We start from the raw sequence: 23697 nt of genomic DNA, 5'->3' as shown, positions 1-23697 counted from the left end.
TTGGCACACAAGCCTTGCAGTGATCTGGCTGATACTTTTATAATATCATCATGCATCATGCTCAGCCTGGTACTTGATGCTTAAACAACGATGAGCTACTGGTAGTTCCTCTGAAGCACCATGGTGTTGCCTTAACTTTGTGCCTTTGTCCATTCTGTACCCTCTTGTCCTTTAATCCCTTTCACTTAGTTAACCCTTTAAGAAAGCTTAGGTATCACCTCTGCCAGGATTCTTCTCCTGATTAACAAAGAGTAGCAAGACACAAGACACCTTTTTTTCTTACTCTGATAATTCATTGGGTGGACATTTATCACTATACTTGTCTGTTATCTATGTATCTGACTTTCCAAATAGGCTGTGACTCTTCAAGAGTAGGGACAATGTATTATATTGGTTTCTTCAGTCACTAGTATGGCGGCAGTACATAGTAGATGTTCATTAAACGCTGCTACTTGAAAAAATAATCTATATATTAACATTTAATAGCCAAATTAAAATTTCTATCAACAGTGGGAAGGAGGAACTTTGGGGGAGTTAAAAATCTATTACAAACTAGTAATGTTTGTCCCAGGGATGTAAAGTTGGTTTACAATTAGGAATAAATCCAGTGTAAACAGAATGAACCATGTAAACGGAACAAAAGAGAAAAATTTGATCTCAAGCAATAGATGCAGAAAAAGCATTTGAAAAAACTCAACACCCCTTCATGATGTTAGAAAAGAATTCCCAGGAAACAGGGAATAGAAGAGACCTTTCTCAATCTGATAAAGAGCATCTACTAAAACCCAAAAACCTATAGGCTGAACACTCTTCTCCTAAATTTGGGAACAAGTCAAGAATGTCTGCTCTTACCACTTCTATTCAACATTATGCTGAAGGTCCTAGCCAGTGTAATAAGGCGAGACAGAGACAGAGACAGAGACAGAGACAGAGACAGAGACAGAGAGAGAGAGAGAGAGAGAGAGAGAGAGAGAGAGAGAGCGAGCACAGAGATTTGCAAATGTCAAACTGTCTTTCTGTGCAGATGACATGATTGTGTATGTAGAAAACCCTAAGGAATATACAAACTACTAAAACTAATAAGCAGATTTAGCAAGGTTACAGACTATGAGATCAACACACAAAATCACTGTATTTCTATATACTAGCAACAACAAATTGAAAACTAAGATTAAAAAATCAAGCAATACTATTTCCAGTAGCATCAGAACATCCATTATCTAACAATATATACCCAGGAAAAGACTTCTACCCTGAAAAATCACAAAATATTGCTGGGAGAAATTAAAGACAAACTAAATAAGACCTGACTGAAAGACTCAGTATTGTTAAGCTCTCCATTCTCCATATAGTGATATACAAATGTCACAAAATCTCTACAAAGCTTCCAGCAGGCTATTTTGAGGAAATAGAAAAAATGATTCGAAATTCTGCATGGAAATTCAAAGGATACAGAAGAGCCAAAATGACTTTGAAAAAGAATACAGTTGGAGGGCTAACACTACCCGATTCCAAGACTTATAAAGTTATAGTAATCAAGACAGTGTGATATTGGTATCAAGATGGACAAATAGATCAGTGCAACAAAACAGAGTCTAGAAATAGACCACAGACATACAAAGAACTGAAATTTGACTAAGGCGCCAAAGCAATTCAGTGGGGGTAAAAGTTTTATTTTTCCCCAAGTGGTGTGGACCATGTAAAATAACTGTTTAGAAAAAAATGAACCTTGGGACTTCCCTGGTGGCTCAGTGGTTAAGAATCCGCCAGCCAATGCAGGGGACACGAGTTCGATCCCTGGTCCGGGAAGATCCCACATGCCGCGGAGCAACTAAGCCCGTGAGCCACAACTACTGAGCCTGTGCTCTAGAGCCCACAAGCCACAACTACTGAGCCCGTGTGCCACAACTACTGAAGCCCACGTGCCTAGAGCCCATGCTCCGCAACAAGAGAAGCCACCGCAGTGAGAAGCCTGCACACCCCAACGAAGAGTAGTCCCCGCTCGCTGCAACCTAGAGAAAGCCCGCGCGCAGCAACAAAGACCCAACACAGACAAAAATAAATTAATTAATTTAAGAAAAAAAGAAAAAAATGAACCTTGACCTCTATCTCATTCCATGCTCAAAAATGAATTCTAGATAGATTATCAGCCTAAACATAGAACACAGAAACAAAGTTTATAGAAGAAAATATAAGGCAGTATCTTCAGTCTTGAGGTAAGCACAGATTTCTCAGACCAAACACACAACACAAAAACAAACGATCAAAAAAACGGTAAATTGAACTTCATCAAAACCAAAACTTTCTGCTCAATAAAAGACTCAATTAAGAAAATAAATAAAGACTGGTAAATAAATCTGCAGCAAATATATCTGACAATGGACTTGTATCCAGAATATAGAAAGAACTCCCCTAAGTCAACAAAAAAAAATAATGCAATTTCTAAAAATGGGCAAAAGACTTGAACAAACATTCCACAAAAGAAGATATATGAAAGACAAAGGAGCACATAAAAAGTGCTCAACACCATTAGTCATTAGGGAAATACAAGTGAAAAACACAGCGAGGCACCAATTCATGTCTAACAGAATGGTAAAAATATAAAAAAAGATCAGCAACATCAAATGCTGGTGAGGAAGTGAAGCAGCTGAAACTCTTATTCATTGCTGGTAGGAATATAAAATGGTCCAACCACTTTGAAAAACTCTGGGTATTTTTTATGAAGTTAAATATGTAACTTCCCCAGGATCCAGCAGTTTCACTCCTAGGTATTTACCTAAGAAAAATGAAAGCATATGTCCACAAAAGGTCATAGATAAGAATGCTTAAAGCAGCCTTATATTCATAACAATCCCAAACTGGAAACAATCTAAAATCCATCAGCAGGAGAATGGATTTAAAAATCTTACATTGATATAATGGAATATTTAGCAATGAAAAAGAACTTCTGATATACTCAGCAATATGGGTGTATCTCAAAAACATTATGTTAAGCGAAAGTACGCAGATACAGAAGGGTACATACTGAATGATTCCATTTTATGACACCAAAATATGGCAAAACTAATCTATAATGATAGAAATCAGAGAGTGGGGGTGGGGAGACTAACTGGAAATGGGCACAATGGAACTTTCTGGGGGAATGGACACGTTCTCTTTCTTGTTTCTGGTGGTAATTTATATGGGTGTGTACAACTGTGGAAATTCATCAAGCTGTCCACTTAAGATGTGTGAATTTTACTGTATGCTAATTATATCTTTAAAAACGATTGCAAATCAGAAGTCAGAAATGCAGTTTTCAAAACCAATTAAAGTATTATTGGTTTAACTAACCTATTTAAATAAGGCACTAAATGAACAACAATTTGTATTTTTCGTTTCAATAAAACTTGTAAATCGGTGGCGGTTATTTTCCATTGGCTAGAGCACGAGGAAGAAGCCCTATTACATAAACTGAAACATAAAATGGCACTACGGAGAACATGATTCTATCTGTATACATCAAATGAAAAGCATGTATAAATTATTACTGTAGAACACAAGAGTTCCAACAAATGTGTTTACATAAAAAACTGATTACAGTTCTTGACTAATAAGAAATATGACCGCCCTCCTTGAGAGTATAAAAAAGGGTCAGGTGCAAGGCCATTTTTATGACTAAGTTGAAGCTGCTGTTTGGAAAAAAGGATGTAACTTCAGTTGTGTTAAAACATTTATCTCCCACAAACTCCCGTGAATCTTTCTGCTGCTAGCCCGCACAAACTGGGGGTCTTAGATGAAAATCACTGAAGTCTAACTAAAAACCCAAAAAGTGAATTAACTTACCCAAGGCTTCACAGTCAAGCAATGAACTGGGATTAAAATTCAAGTATCTCGATTCTCTGTTATGATTAATTAATTCCGCAAGGATGTTTTAAGTATCTACTCTTCTAGGTTCTGGAGGTAAAAGGAAACCTTACTATCAAGTTGGTCAGTGATAGAGTCTGACATTTATGTAGCACCTAATGACTTATAAAGAGCCTTCACATTTGTTGTGAAGTGACCAGGATAGTATTATCACCTTTATTTTATTGATGAGGAGAGAGACCCATATAGAAGTAGTAGGTAAAGCTTCTAGGCATATATCATTTTAGCTAAATGAACTAGAGCTACCTTGAGATTGCTTATATTTTCTAAAAAACAGGACTTCCCTGGTGGCGCAGTGGTTAAGAATCCACCTGCCAATGCAGGGGACACGGGTTCGAGCCCTGGTCCGGGAAGATCCCACATAACGCAGAGCAACTAAGCCCGTGCGCCACAACTACTGAGCCTGCGCTCTAGAGCCCGCGAGCCACAACTACTGAGCCTGCGTGCCACGACTACTGAAGCTTGCACGCCTAGAGCCCGTGCTCTGCAACAAGAGAAGACGCTGCAATGAGAAGCCTGCACACTCCAAGGAAGAGTAGCCCCCACTTGCCGCAACTAGAGAAACCCCACATGCAGCAATGAAGACCCAAAGCAGCCAAAAATAAATAAATTTTAAAAAGTAAATAAAAATATTTTAAAAAACAATTCATAAAGTATAAAACATGTCTCTGCCACTTTAACCTGGCTGCTTCTTATGTTTCTTAATATAATGTTAAAAAAATTTATTTCTGTGGGGTTGCAACCCCTTAAATCTCTCCAACTTTTGTTGTTTCTTTCTTTCTTTGGTCTTCACATTCCTTAATTGTAAACATCAATGTGCTTCAGTCCTTGGTTCTCTGGTCTTCGCTTGCTGTATTATCTCCCATCGTCAGTGTGCTTTGGTTCTCACACTGCTACGACTTCCAGATGTGGCTCTCCAACCCTGATCTCTCTCTTTAGATTCAGTTCTGAACTTCTAATGGCCTGATGTTATTTCCATTTCAATAACCTTCTACTCCAAATTCAACACCCATCAAAAACTGATTTCATCATCTTCCCTGTAAAATCATCCATCCATCATTTTCCTATAATATCCAAACCTGAAATCTCAGCACTACCTTTGACTCTTCTCCCCCAGCCAGCAAGTTTTCCTCTTTTCTTCACAGTGTTTCCTGAACCTGTCACTACCTGGGTTTAGACCTGGCTGCTTCACATCTGGACTCTTAGGGCAGCCCGCCCTCCAGACTCCGCCTCCAGCCCCTATCCATCTACCTCTAATACATTTCCCACATAACCGCCAAATTAACCTTTCCTCTTCCTTGCTTTCATCTTGTCATTATCCTGCTCAAAAACCTCTGACAGCAACTCAACATTCTAATCAATGAAGTCCAGACATTCAAAGTTTCCCAAAACCTGACCTCAACTACTACTCTTCTCTATGTGAACCCAATGGCTTAGCCAAAATGATCCATTCACTGTGCCCCCAAACATACCTTATACTTTCCCACCTCTTAACTTTTGTCCCCGTTATCCTCCCTCTGCTAAAATGCCTTCAGGGTGTCTTCACGCTTCAAACCTCTCTCTAATCCTAACTGTCCTCTGTTCTACCTCAGCTCAGAGGCATCTCTCACCTTCAACTCTGCATGGAACATACTGTCTGTATTATTCAAATGGCACTGTCTTGCTTTTCTCCATTTCGAGCAGGTGTATTATCTCTTTAGGTAGACGTAAGGTCAGGGATCAGCCATATCTAATTATTTTATAGCTTCTATATCACCAAGTCCAAAGCCTTGCTCATAAGTCAGTGCTCAACAAATATTTGTTGAGTGATTGACAACCGAAGCTGTTTGCTACCCATATGAAGCTTGGAGCAGAAACTTTCCATCTTTAAAATGCTTGTAAGCATCCTCTCCTTAGCTGTTACATCGTTAGCTATATTTTTTCCGGAGATTTCTCCAAAGTATGTTGACGGTGATCTGGTTACTGGGAAGGTGATCTGAGGAAGATACATGGTACATTTCTAAAACCAGACAATAAGAACAGTTCCAGAGATAGGGCTCCACATTCCACACAGGGACATCTTTTCCCTGGGCAGTTTTAATGCTTACAGTTCATCAACCCTTCGTTACCTTCCAAATTAAGTTAGCTGTGATAATTTTTTTTTAGCTGTAATAATTTTTTAATGTAAATACATTTTAAGAAGTTAAATTTATATAACTGGCAATGCAGGCCTTGGAGTCTTACTTCACTATAATGGACGTCCATCATCCCGGCATCTTCTTTCATTGCTCCTTCTTCATCTATATTGGGAGTAATTTTCTTGAAGGCTGAACATCCACTAGGGAATAACTCTGTGGGAATAAAAACCAGTGAAGTAAATTTATTTTTAAAAAGTGTTTTGTAAATAACAGATAGCCTTACAGGTATTAGTTACCCTTAAAAATAAACACATATTTTTGTGAGGATCAAAGTCATACGTGCCATTTTCAGTTACAAAAAAAGAATTTTACAAATTATTTCTACCTACTATACATCCTACCAGTCTTTTTACCAAATGGTGAGCTCAAGTTACTTACAAATAAGTTTCATTCTCTGACTATGCATCATCTTCAATGGCTACTATAGTAAATGTTTTCCTAATGTGATCTAAAAATTGTTATTAACACTTTGATCCTGTGTACGTTTATGGTCTGTCACCTAAACAAAGAGAGCATGTACTTTTCAGGTAAACATCGAATGAGCTTTTGTAGTCATCTCTAGTTCCTCACTTCACTGGAGAATTGGAAAAGTGGGTTGTTAGCCTAGCCTAGGACCCGTAAAGAGAGGCAAGAAATAAAACAGATGCCAGGGATGAAGCATCCTTAGAGAAACAGGATGGGGCGCTGGGAGAACCAGAGCTTTTGGAGTTAGACAGACCCAGCTCGATCATTAATTGTGTGATTTCAGACATGTTTATCTCTCTAGGACTGTAAAAAGTTCCATCATCCGTAAAATAGAAACAGCAGCTACCTTATAAGAATTCAATGAAATGTAAAGTGTTTAGAACAGAACCTAACATATAACAAGTGTGCAATGAATTATTATTACCAAACAAAGCTACCAATAAATAAACTAGCTTTCTCAAGATACAATAATTGCTAGCAGCTCGTATAGTAAGTGACTGCAGCTGGACCCCTGGGAAGTAGGAAGTGAGCTCAAGCTGAGAACAGCTGCTGTAGGATTGTGGACCAAATTGTTACTGTCAAGCAAGAGTATGGGTATAGAAGGCCACGTGGTTGCCCTGCAGACTCTGGACATAGGAACATGTCCAAACACTCCTGCTCTGGCTGCGTTTACCCCTAAGGGGGCTGTCATTTTATAGTTAAGGAAATTGTGGCTTCCTTATAACCGAATCTGCTAGGCAGTGGAAAATGGCTGGTCACAAAGGGGACAGCTTTTGCAATCTATTGTTCTACAACATCTCTAATAGTGATGCTCAGCAATGATGACCTACTCACGACTAAATATTTGGTAAGCTTCCTGGTGTTAGAGGCTGGGGAAGGAAGAAGGAAGGTTTAGGAAAGCCAAACCTCACATTGAGGAGCTGTCTCAGCATTCTGATGGAAAAAAGGGTCATGTGTCACGGCTTGGAGTTTGCCAGCTCTTCTCGTCTAAGTGGATGCTAACTAGACATACATCTTCTGGTAAGACGCTTGACAGAAAATGAGGTATCAAGTCAGCACCACACTTCTATGAGAGAGAGAGATGGGATTCTGGAAGGGAAGATGGGGTTGTGCTGAAGCACTTTTTCAAAAATGGAGAAACCCATAGGGAGTAGTCAGTGGATTTCTGTTAGAGAAAAAGGAGAGGCAGAAATGAAAATAAGATTTACTTTGACCCAATGGACTTTAGGACCATTTTTGTTCCAAGAAATTAGGTAATAAAAGGCACTGAAGATAGAGCATGGCATGTTTCATTTCTGAGGATAAGCATGCCTAAAATGGTCTGTTATATAAACTGCTAGGGGAATTCTATTCAAAGGGCTGGATCACAACACGATAAGGAGAATGTAAATCAATTCATCACTTCCTTCTTCAACAGTCTTTCTATAAAAAAACAAATTCAGCTGAACTAACCATCATGCTCAGTGCCGTAAGTTGATTTATATTTGGGTTAATATTCCTTATCTTGTCGTGGACCAGTAAGAAACCATTCTCAGACTGGCAGTTGCGTCCATGGGACACTCTGAGTAGCAGTGCATTAGGAGAACTTTTTGAAATTTAGGAGAAAATGTCCCACTTGATTACCTCTATGAAGTCAAGAGCTAGGCAGTTAAGGAAGAGGGCCCCAAAACTTGACTGAAGAGATAGTGTGGTCCTTAACAAAGAAAAGGGTCAATCCCTGAAGGCCTCAGGCAGCTAGGTCCACGACTGGGGGAAAAATCCTGTCTACACTGAGGATATTATTACTTTAAGTGATTCCCAAATCTAGGGTTTCTCTAGTAGGCCGTGATTTAGGGGAGGACAAAACGGGGCACACTCCTATGCCTGAGATCAGATGAGACTAAAGCATCTTGGGAAAGAGTCTCCCAGGGTGTACCTTAAGTAGAAGGAGGGTAAATTATGGTTCTTCTTTTGGACTTCGCTGTGTGTATCATCTGGTGTAAAGACTACCATTATGGATTTTCAGCGTCAGAGTCCACTCTTCTTGCTAAGTGTATTACCTTGAGTCCTATGCCTGATGACGTTATCTCTAGCTAGAAAAGCCTATATATCCCCTTGTTTGCTTAAGTTATCAACACCCACGAAACTATCCAATGATAAGAGGACTCTTGTTTGTTAGGGTCTTTAAAATGCTTAGGGAAAATTCTGATTCCCTTTAGTCTTGTTTAGTTTAGTCTTGTTTCAGATGAAACAAGTTGCTGAATCTAGGCCAGCGTATATGTCCCAACAGAGGGAGGCACGTGTGTGAGGGCTCTCCCGCAGCCCTCTGTGGCATTCTATAACATGGTCTTGGAGGCTCTGCTTTGAATCTTTCTGGTATGTGACCTGGATTCCTGATTTTGCCCTTCATAGCTGTAGCTTCTGTATTCCTGATTGCTGTCCAAGGGAAAGCAAGATGCAAACTGTCCAAGTAGAGACCACTACACCTCGAGAACAAACTGTCCCATGAAAAAAGCAGGGAGGAGTTTCGACGATGGGAAAGCAGTTCAACCCCTGATAAAATACGACTGCTGGTCAGAAGAGGGATAGGAGGTAAAAGCGGAGGGCAAAAAGGGAAAAAGCTGTGATTGGGAAGGAAGTGGGTAAAGAGAAAGCTTTGCAGAACTTAAGCTATCAGAACCTGGGCATAAAGACTTGGCGAAGGGAACATTATGCTATAAGGCATGAAAAGAACAGACTCTATGGGAAATGAAATTCCTCTTCCCGGGGTGCTGGAGGAGCTCTACAGGCCCGAAGCTTTGCTGAACCTCGGATGCTATGCGGTGGTGTAAGAATGCAGACTTGATTCTTGTCTTCCCTGGGGGAAAACAGTTGTGCGCTCTCTCAGGAAGAGAAGAGGAAGAGGTACCTAAGTCTAGGCTCCAGAGAATGAGATCTAGAACATTTTGAGGTTTTCAGACAAAATAAAAATAAGGAAATTTAGATCTGTTTCTTATTACATATTTTTGGGAGCGGGAGTAACTAACACCTAGTACCACCACTTAGAGATAACTTAGGGAAAGGGAAGAGAATGATGACCCTTAAGATCTCTGGTACAAAGAGCAGGAACTCTGGCTGCCTGAAAGACGTCTGAGGGTGGCGGTGGGACAGGGAGAACTGCACACCTCCTCCCCCTTTCCCTTTCAGTTCAGGGCCTGAAAAATGAAAAAAAGGATCTAGAAATGGGCCCTCACTGGTGTTCTGTGGTCACCTCTGGAGGCCAGGGGCCCATTTCCTTGCTCGCTTAGGCAACCACCCAATGAGACAAACTATTTTTCTTTTCTTAAAAACTCTAAACAGGAAATCATGTGTCTCCAATGCATCAGCTATAGCATTTCATTCCATCCTGATGAAAAAAAGCTTTATAATGACTTCAAGAGAAATGGCACAGGACTTTGAGAAAACAGAAAAATTCTGGCAATCGATACGTCAAAGATTTTGTCTTCATTATCAAGGACACTTGATAGAAAACACAGGGCTCTACAACTGCTCAATTATTTTTGTTAAATAAGTGTGTCTTAAGTATAAATAAAACTTTTTTCTTCAGTCCTGCACTCAAACGTACTTCTATTTACTCTGTGAATATCCAGGTCTTATCTAGATCACGGATTTCTCAGACTGAATGACAGGTTAACAGATTAAGTTTTTAACTTCTGTTTTAACATCAGTGGTCTACCTGGGTATAACTATCATAGCTGAATCAGCTAATTAGCAAAATCAGGTGTTTTCGATCACTGGCACGACTGAAGCTAAGGGGGGAAATCCTGAGGATTTTACTACTGCCACGATTTTAGAATACGATTTTCTAGTTTGAGTAGAATTTTCCAGGCTTAAAAATAGATGGCACCTATAAATAAATATGTAAACCTCTCCTATATTTAACATTATTATTTATTTATTTATTTATTTTTGCGGTACGCAGGCCTCTCACTGTTGTGGCCTCTCCCGTCGCAGAGCACAGGCTCCAGACGCGCAGGCTCAGTGGCCATGGCTCACGGGCCCAGCCGCTCCGCGGCACGTGGGATCTTCCCAGACCGGGGCACGAACCCGTGTCCCCTGCATCGGCAGGCGGACTCCCAACTACTGCGCCACCAGGGAAGCCCTTTAACATTATTTTTTGTTTAAAATGCAAAACATCATTTTTTTCCTACTCAGAGAAGGGCTCTTTGATTTCTGTGAAGGATAAATTCTAAAAAAAACCTTGAAGGTATTATGAAATAAATACTTAAATGACTAGTTAAAAGCACTGTTTCCACTTGTTGAAACATGTCACATTGTTTGATGTTCAGGCTAGCTGCCTCAAGCTAATGTCCAAAAAAAACCCACAGCAATATTTAAGTTGCTATTTTCTCCAATACTATAGTTATAATTCTAAAGCTTAAGAACTGATAATGGAGATTAATAATTCTTGATTTTTGCTTAGTTTTAAGGCCTTTGCACTTGGGAAAAAAATTCTAAGGAAGTACTTTAATACATTTAACTATTTTCCATATATAAAGGGTTTATACTCAGTAGACAAAAAACTCTTATTTCAGATTTCTACTACTGAAAAAGATGAGATTATATTAACCTGATATACCTGAAAGACACACCTAAAACTTTATTTAGTACCATGTTTAGGGCTCTCATATTTGTTAGTTTTTTGCAACTGCAGGTGTGCAATTTCAATATGTGTTTTTACTGCAATTTCTCAGGCATACCGGTGATGTAGGGAAAAAACCCTCAAACAAGGCCTTCTTCTGATAATTAATCCCATTCTCCATTTTGAAACCACTATGTACTAAAAAGAGAATACTAGAGTATACCAACTTCAAAATATGGATTGTTCAAAAGAAATTCAGTATCAAACAGAAAGTGTTAAATTTAAAATGAATCTACATTTTAGTCATGCTATCTGGGAAGAAAGATACATAGTTAACTGCAGGAATTCTGGAATTAAAAAACAAAACAAAACATGGTAGTGTTCTCAGAGCCAAAACCGCAGCGATGTGACTCCCACAAGATGGTTTCATTCTGCCCAAATGTCATTCATTTGACTGCATTCAAGGAAATAGCTTGGCAATTATGATAGATAGTGGGAGATTTCTTTGCAATGTCCATTGCCAATCAATTTTTAAACCTAACTCAACTGTTTTACTATTTAAGTACAACAGTCAACAATACTAATTTTGGAAAGGGAAGCTTTCAGGAAGATTCCTGAATTAGACTTGCTGGATCCTGAGCCCTTCAAGACCATGACTCCTTTTTGTGGCCCCCTTCCACCCCTGCAACCAGCCCCAGCTCTATTGAGACATAATTGGTATCTCACACTGCGTAAGTTTAAGGTGTATGTGTTGATTCGATACATGTATATATTGTGAAATGATTACCACAGTAGTGTTTATCACCACACATAATTACCATTTTGGGGGGAGTGAGAACATTTCAGATCTATACTCTTAGCAACTTTCAAGTACATACCACAGTACTGTTAACTATAATCACTATGTACATTAGATATCCAGAACTTACTCATCTTTTAAGTGGAAGTTTGTACCCTTTGACCAAAATTACCCCATTTCCGCTACCCCTGGCTACCCCCATTCTACTTTCTGTTTCTACAAATTTGGCTTTCTAAGATTCCACGTGTAAGTGAGATCATACGGTATTTGTCTTTCTCTGACTTATTTCACTTAACATCATGCCCTCAAGCTCCATCCATTTTGTCACAAGTGGCGGGATTTCCTTCTTTCCATTGATTATATGTGCCATGTCTGCTTTATCCATTCATATGGATACATTTCATATGTTTTCATGTTATTAATAAGCATCCTTTCATTTCAGCTTGAAGAACTTTTTTCAGCATTTCTTGGAAGACAGGTCTCGTGGTGATGGACTCCCTCAGCTTTTGCCTGGGAAAGCCTTCATCCATCCATTTCTGAAGGACACCTTTGCTGGATGGAGTATTCTTGGTTGGCAGTTGTTGTTTTTTTTCTTTCAGCACTTTGAAAATCTCATCCCACTCTCTCCTGGCCTGTAAGGTTTCTGCTGATAGTATCCCATAGATCACATAGGCTTTCTTCACTCGTTTTCATTTTTCTTTTTTCTCCTCTGACTGGATAATTTCAAAAGTCCGGTCTTCTAATTCAGATTATTTCTTCTGCTTGATCCATTCTGTTGTTAATACTCTCTGCTGCGGGTTTTTTCACTTCATTCATTGTATTCTTCAGCTCCAGAATATGTTTGGTCCTTTTTTGTGAGATTTCTGTCTCTGTTTAACTTCTCATTTTGTTCGTGTATTTTCCTGATTTTGTTGAATTTTCTGTTTTATTGTGGCTCACTGAGCTTCCTTAGAACAGCTATTTTGAATTCTTTATTAGATAAATTGCAGATCTCCATGTCTTTGAGTTTGGTTACTACGAGATTATTGTGATCCTTTGGTGGTGTCATGTTTCCTTCATTTTTCATGTTCCTTGAAGTCTTCCATTGCTATCTTCACATTTGAAGTAGCAGTTACCTCCAACCAACTTTACTGACTGATTTTAGGAGAGAACAACTTTCCATCTGTCCTGCTGGGGATTCTGAGGCTTTCACAGCCCTGCCATGGATACAGCTGCTCCACAGTTCTCGCTCCCTCTTATGACAGAATTCTTAAGCGTGTATGTCTTTTCTCCATCATGCAATACACCAGGCCAGGTGCTAACAGCCTCCCATTTGATCTCCCAAGGGTGATTCTAAAGTTCAAGCTTATGGTCTCTCCCTGGCCCACCGATTCTGGCTGGTTTTCTGCACCTGCTCACTAGCCATCTGCCTTCAGGAGCACGCACAGAGATCCAGCTACAGTATGTGGTTGAGGCACATGGAGCACCAGGGGTGCCTGTGGGCCAGCTGGGTGGGATCCACAGGCTAAATGTCTCTAGCAATTTGTTGGTGGGCTTTTTGATGGAGTCTGTGATGCGGTTAGTAGGATCTGTGTCCCTGTAATGCCCTCTAAGTCCGATCTGCTGCGCTTCCAGCCTCTTCCTGCCCCCCACTCATTCAGTTCATGACTCAGTACTCTCAATGGGGCAGGAGAGAAATGGGCCTCTTTGGCAACATCTGCACTGCTGGGAAAGGCAGTACCCACTCACATGCTCTCACTTTTCCCTGCAGAAGAAATCACGGTGAGAAAGTCTCTCTTGGCACTGAGCTGTGCCACCTTGGGGAAAGGGTGACACGAGTGAAATCAAACTGTTCCTCTTATCCTCTCCAGTGTATTCAAACTTGTATAAGTTTTGCTCCGACAGCACGCTGGAACTTCTCCACTGGACTTCTGGACTTCCCCCAAGGCTCCCTCATCTGTGGGTGATTATCTAAAGACAGTGTTCTCCAGGGGATCCCGGATTGCAGCTGAGAGGGGCTGGAGCCAGCTCATAGGCCACTGCAGGGTCCACAGACAGGACACAGATCTGTCTGCCTATTACCTGATGCATGGGTGGGTAAAATTCCTCCCAGGTCCCTTGGCATGTGGTGCTGGATCCCACAACTCCCACAAAGGCACTTACGTCCATGTAGGGATGCCAAATTGTTGTTGAGATGGGTATACAAACGAGGGACATCTTATAGGGCCATCTTGCTGATGTGCCAACTCCCTTTTAATACCAAGATATTGTTGCACTAAAGTGGCTGTAGAGATCTAATTTGGGGGCGGTTGTTGGTAAAGTTGAGGCAGATAGGGGAAAATAAGTGGTGTGTATTATCCAGGGCTTCTCATAAGCCCTGAGAATTTCATTTGTGGCAGTCTTCCAGGGAGACAGTCTTGGAGAATAAACATTGGGCATCAGGCCTGGCCCTGTACTATTTAGCTTATTCTTGTACTCTTAATGAAAGCAGAAGGCAAATGAACAATCCCGTTTTCTTTTATAACAACTTCTGTTTAACAGTGAATAAGGCTAAAGGTATAAACACATTTTTCAGAGCTCAATCATATCACATTCACAGGTGCAAGCTACAAAGATAAAAATTCTTGTGCTAACTGAAGTCCTCCCCATCTCTAAGAAAAGAAATGCCTTACTTTTTCGATGAAGAAACTCTGCAACCAAACCTGCTACATGGACATAACACATTGCTGCCTGAAAAAGGATGACAAAGAAAGAACTGTCAGATTGCGCTCCAGGGGTTTTGCAGGGTTGTGTTTAGAACAAAGCCATAAGTAGTCACCTCTGAAAAATCTCCATTTTTTATATGAATCTTTGCCATGCTATCAAGCCAGGTTTTCCTGAGCTCTGGGGTACTTGCATAGGACTTGGCTAAGCTATACTGGAGATCAATTAGCATTTCGGGGTCTTTCTCATGCTCCTTCATTTGAGCAGTGGCCATAAGAACAGTACGGATTCTCTTGGTCAAGTCTTTAACTTCTGTGGGAAAAGCAGTTGCCTAATATCAAAACAAACAAAAAAGACATGTTTATCAATATTGCCAGTGCGCTCTAAGCCTAGGCATCCAATCCTGGGAATAACACACAACTTTTACCCCTTGTTAGAGATCTTGGTATTTGGTTCTTGGTTCTTGGCATGTGGCACGCCTAAAGAGTTTTAAATTAATTCTTTAAAATATATCTCACTAGCTCAGGCTTCAAAAGCAATGAGTTTGAGGGCAGTATATTCATAATACATAAAAGCACGGACTTCGGAGCCAGTCTACCTGGCTTTGAACCCCAGCTCCTCCACCGTGAATTCTACAGCTATGAGTGTAATCTATATTCACTTTTATTGTGTAATTTTAGTTACAACAGTAACTAAAAATTGACAGCTTACTATGCACCAGGCAGTGGCCTAGGTGCTTTACATGTTTTAAATTTTATAACAACCTTATGAATTAAGTACTATTATAATTCATTTTACCAATGGAAAACCGAGGTACACAGCAGTTAAGTAGTTTGGCCAAAGTCTTGCAGTTGGTAAGTGGTAGAGACAGGATTTACACCCAGGCAGTTTGGCTCCAAAGCTAGTGATCTTAGTCACTCTTCCATACCGACAAGCATACTTATCCCATCTACCAACTACCATATACACTAAGGTGAAAACCATACTGCAAAAATTTCCAATTATGCAAATAAGAGTTTATGAATCACAGAACACTCGGGAGAGTTTAAGGAGATCATTAACTTCTCTCAAAGTGTCTGTACCCAAAAAACACGAAGTTCGAGTTTCCTCTTTATCTTGGGCACTATTAAGGAAGTCCTATTGCTTCCTATTAACCCCACTGGAGTAATCACAATTATTTGTAGGATTCAGAGAAGATGAGTAAGGGACAGGTACAGGGCTTTGGGAGCCTTTCAATGTGAATATAACCAAATGTGGAGAAAATTATTTTTAAAAGTGCCTTCTTTAAAGATGACTTTTAAAAATAATTATATATGTAAAGTCTCTTATACATTAATAGAGATTCCATTTACTGGGAGAAAGCTATACTTTGTTGTACTAGAGTTTATTGGTAATGACTTCCCTACCAGGATAAAACTAAGTCATTTCAGAAATGAGTCATGAAAAAGATTTCCTATCAAGGAGGGCTAAAACAGACCCCATTTACTTTGAAAAAGTTGCTAACCCAACTTTTACGTAACATGGAATTAAGGATGGTAAGAACTGGTAAAAATAAACTCTTAGGGTATAAGTAAAAAAATCCTAAATGACATAAGCTTTTTCTGTGTTCATGGGATTAGTTGAAGCATATACTGATCTCCCGAGGAACCAGCACTGGCTGAAAAGCAAACTTTCCCAGCCTGACAATGGCTGGCACTACTCAGTGTTTTTTTCAGTTTCAGCAACATTCCCATGGGAATATTTTTTGGTACAAAGATTCGACACATCCCAAACATTAAGTATGCTGTGACTGTGGGCTTTTTTTTTTTTTTCCAGATTTTACACAAATTGTCAAATTATGCTGAAAGATGACTTTTCCCAAGAATGGGGATGATTCCTCGGGGAGGAAAAGTTCTCTACTGGCAAAGGATTCTTCTTCCCTTGTACGCAGGCATCACTGAAGATCAGAACCTGCTCTCCATGCAACGAAACAAAAAATGAATTTTCACAATGTTATAGGTTTTAAGCATATAGCTTGGAAAGAGGAATGGTGGTCAGGGTCTTGGGTTTGGCCTCAGCCAGCTGGTGCCTAAGAATGACAGCCTTGGACTTGGATTTGCCAATAAGTATCTCTGGTAAGCCCCAGTTAACAGATGATTCTTTAAACTCAGAAAAGCATCAAATAAGGAATCCCTTCTGTGCCACTCCTTATCTGCTGGCAAAGGATCAGGCAGCTGTTAGCTACTCTAATAAGTGAGGTTTTGTGAAATTTCAAACTCAATGCTTAATTAACCAATCTTATAAATGGTAACAACTGTTAAGAAAGGACCCATTTCTTTTCTGAGCAAGTTTAAAAATCAAGCCCAGAAAAAAACTGGAATCCTATCATAACTATGTATACACAGTATAGCCATTGATCCATCCATTCAGATAATATTGAATATCCACTGTGTACCAGGCAGTGTTCTAGGTGCTAGAGGTGCAGTGGTGTACAAGACAAAGCTTTGACTTGTGAAGCTCACATTCTATAAACTCTACACTATGTAAAAATTGTAAATCCAACACACAGTTTAACTTGAGGAGTGTAAGCTTCCCTGACAGTGAACGTAGTTCTAACTTTTTACTTGAAGTGAGAACATACCTTCATGGGTCTGTCACTATTTGCAAAATTACTGATAATGGATAAAGACTCCTGAAATCTCGATCCTCCGCTTAGTGCTACATCAGCTATCAGCTGGCTTACAGCAATGATAATCTGTGGGAAGAAGCAAACACCATTTTTTCAAATGTCTTTTGCACAAATGCTGCTTATTTTCATCATTGTACAAACCTATAAGCACTCATATGAAGTTCTTCTTTTGAAGATCCTACATAGTTCCATCAAAATCTATTTTCTTCATACATGAGGGGTTTAAACTCTTCTATTGAAACAGCAACTTCAGAGGTTCCTAATTACAAATTTTATTGGGACTTTTCTTGGTTAGATGTGAAAAACCTTCCAAACTCATGGCACAGCTAGATCTAAAACTGTTTTCATAATTAGTGAACTAATACAATGGTGGTCAGGTCTCTACTTTCAGTATGCCTGCTACGTAGTAGCTATGGCAAAGTTGGGAATAAATGACCTTTTTCTTGATGGTTTCTCATTTCTTTTCACTAGTCTATTTCAGTGTGCTGGACTTCCAACTCCAGCGCCTCAGCTCCCTTCTTTGTTTCTGACTAGGGCCTATCTAGTTTAGATAGCAGTATATGTTATGGCATATACATTACATAATGATAGCAGTATAATATAACATAATGGTGCTTTTTAATTTCTCAGGCTCCTTTGGTTGAATGCTTAAATGATTCAGGCTAAGGTGTTAGTGGCTGGACGCTTTACCCCTGATCTGGAGAAGCAAGATACTGTAGGAGCTGAGTGCAGGCTCTTGAGTGAAACTGCCCTAGATTCAAATCTTGACTTTATCCATTATTCACTGAGTGGGTTTGAGAAAGTTAACTACCCCTCCTGTGCCTCACTTTCCTTATTTGCAATATGGGGATGATAACAATACCTACTTTATAGAGCTGTTATGAGGATTAAAGAGATCATAATCATAATACTACTACTTAACCACTTTATCGACCACTTAGAACCTGGTTCTAAGTCTGCACAGTTATTAATTCATTTATATTTGAATAAAGGACTTGAGAAAAATTGATGTTTTAACCCAGAAGAATGGACCCTACTGGGGAATTTTCAGATACACCAGAACACTAATTGCAGAAATGTTTTGGGGGAAGATGGTACTCAAGTGACACCTCTCTGAAAGCAAATATTAGACACCCTAACATATAATGCTGGCCCTAGTACCCAAAAGTAACTATATAGAAGATTTTTACAGGAAGCATATACTTCTATCAGATTTTCACATCACTGACGACGTTTCTAAAAAGCTGCTTATGGCTGTTTCCTCATTTATAACCCGGTCTCCAATAAACAACTGCAACGGGCCAGACCAAGGCAGTGAAGACAGAAATATGACCAAGCATTTCCCATATTACGAAGAGGGCTACTGCCAAGAAGTCCCAATTGTTGTTTAATTCAGAGAGTTGTTTCACCAGATAAGCTAAAAAACATGGAGACGCTGAAAAACTGCCACGTACTCAGTGTCTATTATGTGCCAGGCACCACACACACTTTATTTTTAACCCTCATGATAACCCTGCAAGGTGAAACATACTTGGCCTCATTTTACAGATGAGGCAAAGAGTTAAGACAAATTGAGTATCTTGCCTAGGGTCACATAAGTAAGTAGCCGAGCTATGATTTAAGCCCAGGTAGGTCCAATTCCAAAGTCCATGCTTTCTACTAAACCTTGAGACTTCTCATTTTTTTTACTAACTGGGCATGCTGGAACATGAAAAGTACAAGTGCTTTGTTTGTTACTTAATCATCTCGTTTAATCCTCACCACAACCTTACGAGGTAGGTAGGGATATTTACTACTATTTTACATATGAGGCAACTGAGGCACCGAGAGGCTAAGGAGGCCCTTGCTAAGGTCACAGTGTGTGATAGTCCTGGAATCTGGAATCTATGCTCTTAACACCTATGCTGTAGAGTAGTGCTGCCCAACAGAGATATGATCTGAGTCACATGTGTAATTCGAAATTGTCCAGTAGCCACATTAAAAAGTAAAAAGACACAAGTGAATTTTAATTTATTTTACTTACCCCAATATATCCAGAATATCATTTCAACATACAGTCAATATAAAACAATTGAGATATTTTACTTCTTTGTACTTAGTCTTCAAAAGCCAATGTGTATTCTATATTTACAGGAGATCTGAATTCAGACTAGCTACATTTCAAGTGCTAAATGGCCACCTGTGGCTAATAGCTATTGTACTGGATTGGGTAGTTCTAGATCTTGACATAGAGGCTAAAGATTGAATAGAAGAAAGAAGAGGAGCTTTGGTTTTCACTGACCTGCAGATGTGTCCTCAAAAAGGTTTTCCTTTTGGTATACTCAAAGTTGTTTCTCATCAGAAGATACAAAAGTGCAGAGGCTTCATTCCTGGTTGAGCTAATCTTTGATGTGCAGCACTTTAAAACCTCATAGCAAAATGCAGCACACATGTTTACCCTTCCTTTGAAAAAGGCTGAGGGAAACTAAAGAACAGGAAAAACATAAGTAAGTATCTGAAAACCCAATCATAAAAGTCAATCAACTATCAAGTGCCTACTATATTCTCACCTACAACTATGCTGGGTGCTTTGAGGATACCAAATCAACATAAGGCTAGGGCTCCGCTCTGGAGAACCCAAACTAGTTAAAAACATAAAGACCAGCATGTACTAATGACAGAACAATGCAAGTCAGTATACAAGTCTCTACAAAAATGTGAGGTACTGACTATAAGTGCTACGGATCTAAGAAAAGCTCATAATGGTCTGGAAAAGAAGATGAGTAGGTTCTCAGTAATATGTATTAAATTAGTGAATGACTGAAATGATGAATGATTGATGGGTCTCAATTTGGGCCTTAAAAATGGTTAGGACAATCTGCATTACTTACTCTTTTGCTTTATATTTAAACAGTTCCTTATATTATGAACTTCCAAATGCTGAGAAAATTATACCAGGAATCTATTCAGCAAATAAAGTTGATCTTTAAACAAAATGAGGTATAGATGAAGTGTACACACACAAACATAAACATGTGCATCCTCTATTCATAAACTGTTGATCAAAATACATGTTGGCATAGAAAAAGAGTAAAAAAAGTAACTAATTCTCAAAACAGGCAAGTGGCTGCTACTTTGAGAACGTATTCACTCTGTTTTGCGGAAAATAAACTATACGTATAACATAGGCTTATTACAATCTTCCATGCTTACATGTCTAGGGAAGCAAGCAGTAAGCTACTCCAGGGCACACAATGGATGTTTCTCAGGGAGTGTGAAGCTAGAGGGCCACGCTTGCAAAATTATTTCTTGGGAATATTGAATTTAAACCCATATTATAGGAACCTATCTTCGTTTTATCACCGTAACACCAAGTGCAATGCTATGCAGATAATGAAAGTTTAATAAATGTTTTCTAGTTGGCAATTGAAAGATCTCATCAATAGTCTCACCGGATTAAACCAAATCTTGTTGGGCAAGATACTCTAGTATGAAAATAAAGGAAGGGAAAGCATAGCTTTAGTGTAGTTAATCCGCTGTAAGAAGTCTTCTACCGGAACTTCCCTGGTGGTCCAGTGGTAAAGAATCCGCCTTCCGAGGCAGGGTACGTGGGTTTGATCCCTGGTCGGGGAACTAGGATTCCATATGCTGCAGGGCAACTAAGCCCACGCACCACAACTACTGAGCTCGCGCGCCTCAACTAGAGAGTCCGCGTGCTGCAACTAAGACCCGACACAACCAAAAATAAACTAACTAAATAATTTTTTTAAAAAAGGAGACTTTAATGTGACATCTCCTGACTTTAAAAAAAAAAAAAAGAAGACTTCTACCTACATCACTTCTCTGAGTGGGCAATGACCAAAATCATCAATGACCTTGTAACTGCCAATTCCCAAGGACTCCCTTTCCACCTTATCTTATTAGACCACTCTGTACTGCATAATAATGCTGAGACTCCTTTCTCCTGTGGCTTCCATGATATCCTTCTCTCCTGCCTTTTTTCCTGCTTCTGTGACCGCTCCCTCTCATCTCCTCTACAGATCCCTCTTCCATCCCCTTCTACGTTGTTTTCTCCCTACATTCCAGCTAAACCGGGCCTTGCAGTTCCCAGAATTTCAAGCTCTATCCCAACTCCAGGCCTTTGCACATGCTTCTGCTTCTCCCTAGAATGTTCTTCCTTACGCTCCGCAAACAGCTGGCGCCTTTTCATATTTCAGGTCTCATTTTAAAAGTGACAAACCTATCTAAAGTAAGGTAACTCCCACAAATCATTATTCTCTATCTCAACACCTTGGTTCCTTCCTAGAATTTGTGACAATTACTGTTTTATTTACTTGTTTATTTTCTGCCCCACCCTCCTTACCCACTGAAAGCTTCATGAAGGCAGAGACTAGGCTTCCAGGCTACTTTTTAAAGAGATTTTCCCCCACCCGCAACAGTTTTCTTAATAAAAATCTAATTATGGTGCTTTCATGCTCCCTGATACCTAAAAGATGAAGTCTAACTCCTAAGATGAGGACATAATCATCTGGTCCCCATCGACCTCTTCAGTCTCATCTCTTGCTGAGTCCATACTAAATCCTAACTCCAGTGCTGCAGAGAAACTTTTGCTAAATTAGTGTTTCCCATCCTTCTCCTATTCACCCTCAGTTCTCTGTATAGACTTCTTTTAGACTAATGGTATTTGCGGATGTGCATCAATGTGTGTGTGTGTTCCCCTCTCCTGGACAGTAAACCCTCGGACTGTATCCCTGAAACAATATCTGACATCAGTAACTACCTACCCAGTAACTGTTTGTTAAATGAATTATTTCTGAATCTCTTTCCCTTAGTTTCTCGTAACATGCTTGCACTGAACTCAGTTTTCCATTTATTTCTTTATCCGAAAAACTGTATTAGAGAGAGGACTGGAGTTGGCAGTGTGAACACAGCCTGCAGGGAGTTAGTGCACCACGGCTAGCCGGGAGGGAGTCCGGGTAAAAGTCTGGACCTGCCGAAGAGGCAAGAGACTTTTTCTTCCCTCTTTGTTTCCTGGTGCGCAAGGAGAGCGGATTAAGAGCGCTGCTTAAAGGAGCTCCAGAGACGGGCACGAGCCGCGGCTAAAAGCGCGGACCCCAGAGACGGGCATGAGACGCTAAAGCTGCTGCCACCGCCACCAAGAAGCCTGTGTGCGAGCACAGGTCACTATCCACACCTCCCTTCCGGGGAGCCTGTGCAGCCCGCCGCTGCCAGGGTCACGGGATCCAGGGACAACTCTCCCGGGAGAATGCACGGTGCGCCTCAGGCTGGTGCAATGTCATGCTGGCCTCTGCTGCCGCAGGCTCGCCCCGCACACTGTGCTCCTCCCTCCCCTCGGCCTGAGTGAGCCAGAGCCCGCGAATCAGCGGCTCCTTTAACCCCGTCCTGTCTGAGCGAAGAATAGACGCACTCCAGCGACCTACACGCAGAGGCGGGGCCAAATCCAAAGCTGAGCCCCTGGGAGCTGTGAGAACAAAGAAGAGAAAGGGAAATCTCTCCCAGCAGCCTCAGGAGCAGCGGATTAAAGCTCCACAATCAACTTGATGTACCTGCATCTGTGGAACACCTGAATAGACAACGAGTCATCCCAAATTGAGGAGGTGGACTCTGAGAGGAAGATTTATGATTTTTTCCCCATTTCCTCTTTTTGTGAGTGTGTATGTGTATGCTTCTGTGTGAGATTTTGTCCGTATAGCTTTGCTTCCACCATTTGTCCTAGGGTTCTATCCGTCCGTTTTTTTGGTTGTTGTTCTCTTCTTAAAAATTTTTTTTCTTAATAATTATTTTTTATTTTAATAACTTTATTTTATTTTACTTACTTTATCTTCTTTCTTTCTTTCCTTCCTTCCCTCCTCCCTCCCTCCCTCTCTCTCTCTCTCTTTCTTTCTTTCTTTCTACTTTTTCTCCCTTTTATTCTGAGCCGTGTGGATGAAAGGCTCTTGGTGCTGCAGCCAGGAGTCAGAGCTGTGCCTCTGAGGTGGGAGAGCCAACTTCAGGACACTGGTCCACAAGAGAGCTCCCAGCTCCACATAGTATCAAATGGCGAAAATCTCCCAGAGATCTCCATCTCAACACCAGCACCCAGCTTCACTCAACGACCAGCAAGCTACAGTGCTGGACACCCTATGCCAAACAACTAGCGAGACAGGAGCACAACCCCATGCATTAGCAGAGAGGCTGCCTAAAATCATAATAAGGCCACAGATACCCCAAAACACAGCACCAGACATGGACCTGCCCACCAGAAAGACAAGATACAGCCTCATCCGCCAGAACACAGGCACTAGTCCCCTCCACCAGGAAGCCTACACAACCCACTGAACCAACTACAGCCACTGGGGACAGACACCAAAAGCAACGGGAACTACGAACCTGCAGCCTGCAAAAAGGAGACCCCAAACAC

General features: G+C 40.4%; 1 protein-coding gene across 1 annotated transcript in view; it reads right to left on the bottom strand.

The window, feature by feature from the left end:
• The window catches only part of DOCK11 (dedicator of cytokinesis 11), a 191681-nt gene that overhangs the window by 21079 nt on the left and 146905 nt on the right, over positions 1 to 23697 (bottom strand). Inside the window, exons 41-45 of the mRNA XM_082865385.1 lie at positions 19579 to 19761; positions 17250 to 17363; positions 14745 to 14960; positions 14599 to 14656; positions 6130 to 6236 (exon numbers count right to left, since the gene is read on the bottom strand). Coding sequence (XP_082721511.1) covers positions 6130 to 6236; positions 14599 to 14656; positions 14745 to 14960; positions 17250 to 17363; positions 19579 to 19761 — 678 coding nt within the window. The remainder of the gene's footprint in view (positions 1 to 6129; positions 6237 to 14598; positions 14657 to 14744; positions 14961 to 17249; positions 17364 to 19578; positions 19762 to 23697) is intronic.

The sequence above is a fragment of the Leucopleurus acutus genome (genome assembly GCF_964270905.1).
Source record: "Leucopleurus acutus genome assembly, chromosome: X".
Taxonomy (NCBI): Eukaryota; Metazoa; Chordata; class Mammalia; order Artiodactyla; family Delphinidae; genus Leucopleurus; species Leucopleurus acutus.
The sequence above is the reverse complement of the archived record's forward strand: the minus strand, read 5'-3'. Positions and strand labels throughout refer to the sequence as shown.